At 36.4% G+C, this 3,851-nt stretch overlaps 1 protein-coding gene across 1 annotated transcript in view; it reads left to right on the top strand.

The window, feature by feature from the left end:
* LOC122064539 (probable acyl-activating enzyme 16, chloroplastic) overlaps nucleotides 1-3,851 on the top strand; it is a 63,181-nt gene that overhangs the window by 42,976 nt on the left and 16,354 nt on the right. The window contains exon 9 of the mRNA XM_042628259.1: nucleotides 1,019-1,124. Coding sequence (XP_042484193.1) covers nucleotides 1,019-1,124 — 106 coding nt within the window. The remainder of the gene's footprint in view (nucleotides 1-1,018; nucleotides 1,125-3,851) is intronic.

Raw genomic sequence — 3,851 nt, 5'->3', positions numbered from 1 at the left:
GGGGGGTGGAGATTTCTTCTCTTTCCCATTCCTGTGGTATATCTGGTACCTCTGGTGACTGGAATTTCTTTTCTGTTGTTTTGTGGTTTGTGATATCAGAATACACCTGCAGTAAATAAAATTAAGAAGATTTTGGAAACTTTACTGAAAAAAGGAGACTGGTTTTGAAAAACAATGGGCGGCATATGATTAATAAGAAAACACGCAGTTAAAACGACATCTCCACAATTGATTTTGAGACATGTGAATCGTCAAAGATCGAGCAACTTCTAATAAGTTTCTATTTCAGCAACCCCATTTGCTGAGGAGAACAGTACAACTAGTCCGATGTAACACACCATGCTTAGAACAAAAGGATGATATTTCGATTTGGGTGCACTCAAGAGCATTATTGGAACGAAAAACTTTTAAGAACACACCTAATCGAGTCGTTATTTCATTAATAATGGTTGTAAGAAAATGTGACAAAATAATAAACACCAGACCTATTTTTGACTCTGCATGGACCCCAAATGTCAGAATGAGCCAAAAAAAACAAAGCAGAACTCCTAGAATCATTTTGAGAAGGAAAAGACAAATGATGGTGCTTTCGCAATTCTAATGTTTCACATTCAAGACGAGAGATTGTCTTGCAACTTGAGATCATATGCTTTAGCTTGGAAAGGGACTAGTGGCTTAACAAATGTTTATGCTTTATTATATAAGAGATACACTCGGCATGATAGGGTATTCTATTCCAATGGTGAAACTTCTCCTCTTCATCTTCTTCTTTCTCTCTCTTCTACTTTTTCTGCTTGTGTGATTGTTGTGGTTTTATGCGTATTGTAACACTTTCCTAAATGGAGTTTCTTTGGATCTGGTCAGATCCTCACAGTAACGAGTAACCATTGTTTGCTTGTTGAATTAGTAAATATTTTTCATAGTTTTGTTATAATCCCTATGCATCTTTATTCAAAACTGGTTGGTAGGTAGGTGCTTTACCGAATTACTCTTGTATTCATAATATTATTTGCTGTAGAGGAATCCAGAAGCAACTTTCTACAAGTTCTATTGCTCGAAAGGTTGTTGCACTTACATTCATCAAGATCAGTTTGGTGTACATGGAGTTCAAAAGGATTTATGAGGTTTGAGTTTGAACACTTAACTATCAATTTTGATTTCCTGATAAACTTTATATCTTATATTTGTAATTCAAGTTAAGGTGAATAGTTCCATGCCACTGAACTCCACTAGCTCAAAATTATGTACTGCTGGAAAATAATTTCAATAAAGACCAAGGGAAAAAAGTAGCACATGGACATTTTACAAGCCTGGCACAACTGATGCCTGGTTTTAAGCCATGTGGAGGGAATATGTGGTCAATCTGAAGTGTTGGATAAATAAGATGCCCCCTCTTGGTGTTCCAATTTAACCATGTGGACTACGTTCAATCAGACTTTTTCCCCTTGTATTTCTAACCAATAGTCCCCATTTGTTTGACAGATAAAAAGGGGTGGGAAACTTGTGAGGGTGGGTCCCACATGTTGTGAGTTGGGTTGACAATGGAAGGGAAGGAAAGGAAATAATGGAATATGTAATTTTTTAGTGAGGTGGGATTTTATGGGAAAGAGAAAAAATAAGAGGAGATTGATGGACGAAACAACTTCTCCATGGTCCTACCAAAATTGGTAGGACTTTGGAAGTGAGTGGGATGGGAAAAATTAAGTGCCAGCAGAAAACAATTATTGCATTAAATGACCTTGTCTGGTAAGTTTTTCACCCCACTTATCCAAACACTCATATTTGTAGTAGTTTGCGGGAAACAAGTACGAGTTTCCCACCTCATTTTACCTTTTTCACTTTTCTTCGTCAAACAAATATGTCCTTCCTGTCTAGTCCCTTTCTTGACTTTTCAACCATTTTTCAAGCCTTTGTTTGCGACATGGGAAGGTCTGTTTCTCTTGAATTTGGTAGGTGGATAAAAGAGGGTGATGAGGTAAGCTAGACTAAGGTAAAAAACACTAGCAAACCTAAGAAAAACTAGAATCACAGTGAACAAAAAAACTGAGAATATGGAAGAAACTAAATATTATTAGAAAACAATTATTGCATTAAATGACCTTGTCTGGTAAGTTTCTCACTCCACTTATCCAAACACTCGTATTTGTAGTAGTTTGCAAGAAACAAGTACGAGTTTCCCACCTCTTTTTACCTTCTCCACTTTTCTCCGTCAAACAAATATGTCATTACTGTCTTGTCCCGTTCTTGACTTTTCAACCATTTTTCAAGCCTTTGTTTGCCACATGGTAAGGTCTGTTTCTCTTGAAATTTAGTAGGTGGATAAAAGAGGGTGATGAGGTAAGCTAGACTAAGGTAAAAAACACTAGCAAACCTAAGAAAAACCAGAATCACAGTGAACCAAAAAACTGAGAATATGGAAGAAACTAAATATTATTAGAGGATGAAAACCATAAATCTGATGGGGCTGAAACTATATATATATTAGAGGTCCTAATGGGAGGATTATATGGTTAAAATATCAAAGCAAAGTGATGTTTAGATTAGGAGTTACGAATTATAAAAAATAAATAAGAGAGAGAGAGAGAGAGTGAGCAACCCAATGCACGAAGCTCCCACTAATGCAAGGTCTGGGAGGGGCAAATGTATGCAGCCTTACACCCTGCTTTGCAGGAGAGACTGTTTCCAAGTTTTGAACATATGACCAACACGTTGCAATAGTGGTTAGATGTTCTGATTTCTTTATGGACAGAAAATAATAATTTAGAAATCAGAAAATAGAAAGTAAAGATAACTAGCATAGCTTTCAATCTACCTATCTGATGACTACCAGGTTTGGGTCAAGTTGAGCATAAGGGAAAGGGATTGACATATCCAAAACTCAGTCCAAGCTGATGGTTAGATGTTCTGAAATCAGAGACTGAACATCAAACTTAGAGAATGGAAACAACTCCTATCACAAGACCTTAAGCAGTATATAAATTAGTAGAAGATGGAAGAATATTTAAGAGAAGCAATAAAGGATTATTAGAACACAAAAGAAGTTTAGAAATCACCCATGAGGATCCCGCAGTAGAGAGAGAATAACTGCTGGAATTTCTGCAAAACTGTAAAAGAAGATAGAAGATATGACCAAAGGCTTCACCACCTTGGCTGCAACTGAATCACCACAGAAGCACACACTCACATATAGTTTTTTTTAGTAGACGTCAAAATCGTGGGAGGCTGTTGTCCCTCCTTTAGTTATTAGTTGTGATCATTACAATGAAATAGGAAACTCTCTAATATAGAGAGAGATCCTTTACTACCAAGCAACAATGAAACTTTAGTAACTCCCTTAAGTAGAAAGCATAGTTGTCAAGACTATCTTGGTGGCCGGGCGGTTTTCTTGGGATCTAGGTGACTGTCTTCTTAGTGCAAGGCACATTGAAATGTTATCAAACTTGGCTTGGCACTTATTTAGTATCATCTAAGTAACTTATTTTACAATTATTATTTCCATTCGGGGGCATTTTAAACAGCATTCGTACGCACCAAATAAGGTTAACTAGAATGTAATTCCTTTGATATAAATCAGATTTAAGCAATTTTGAATTTGTTGGAAAGCTGGTTTTTTACTTTACCTAATACAAGAAGTAAAGGGCGTACCCGGTGCACAAGGCTCTCGCATGTGCGAGGTCTAGGGGGACGAGAACTACGCAATACAAAAAGTCTCATGTAATCAAATCATTTGACTAGTCAAACTTATAATAGAGTGAGAACATTTCTCTAAATGTTGATTTTTTATGACTTGATGTGACTTAATGTTTATTTTTGATGACTTGATGTAGCTTCTTGTTGCTGTTGTTTTTTTT

This window comes from Macadamia integrifolia, unplaced genomic scaffold (assembly GCF_013358625.1).
Source record: "Macadamia integrifolia cultivar HAES 741 unplaced genomic scaffold, SCU_Mint_v3 scaffold1680, whole genome shotgun sequence".
Classification (NCBI taxonomy): Eukaryota; Viridiplantae; Streptophyta; class Magnoliopsida; order Proteales; family Proteaceae; genus Macadamia; species Macadamia integrifolia.
This window is presented reverse-complemented; position numbering and strand designations above follow the sequence as displayed.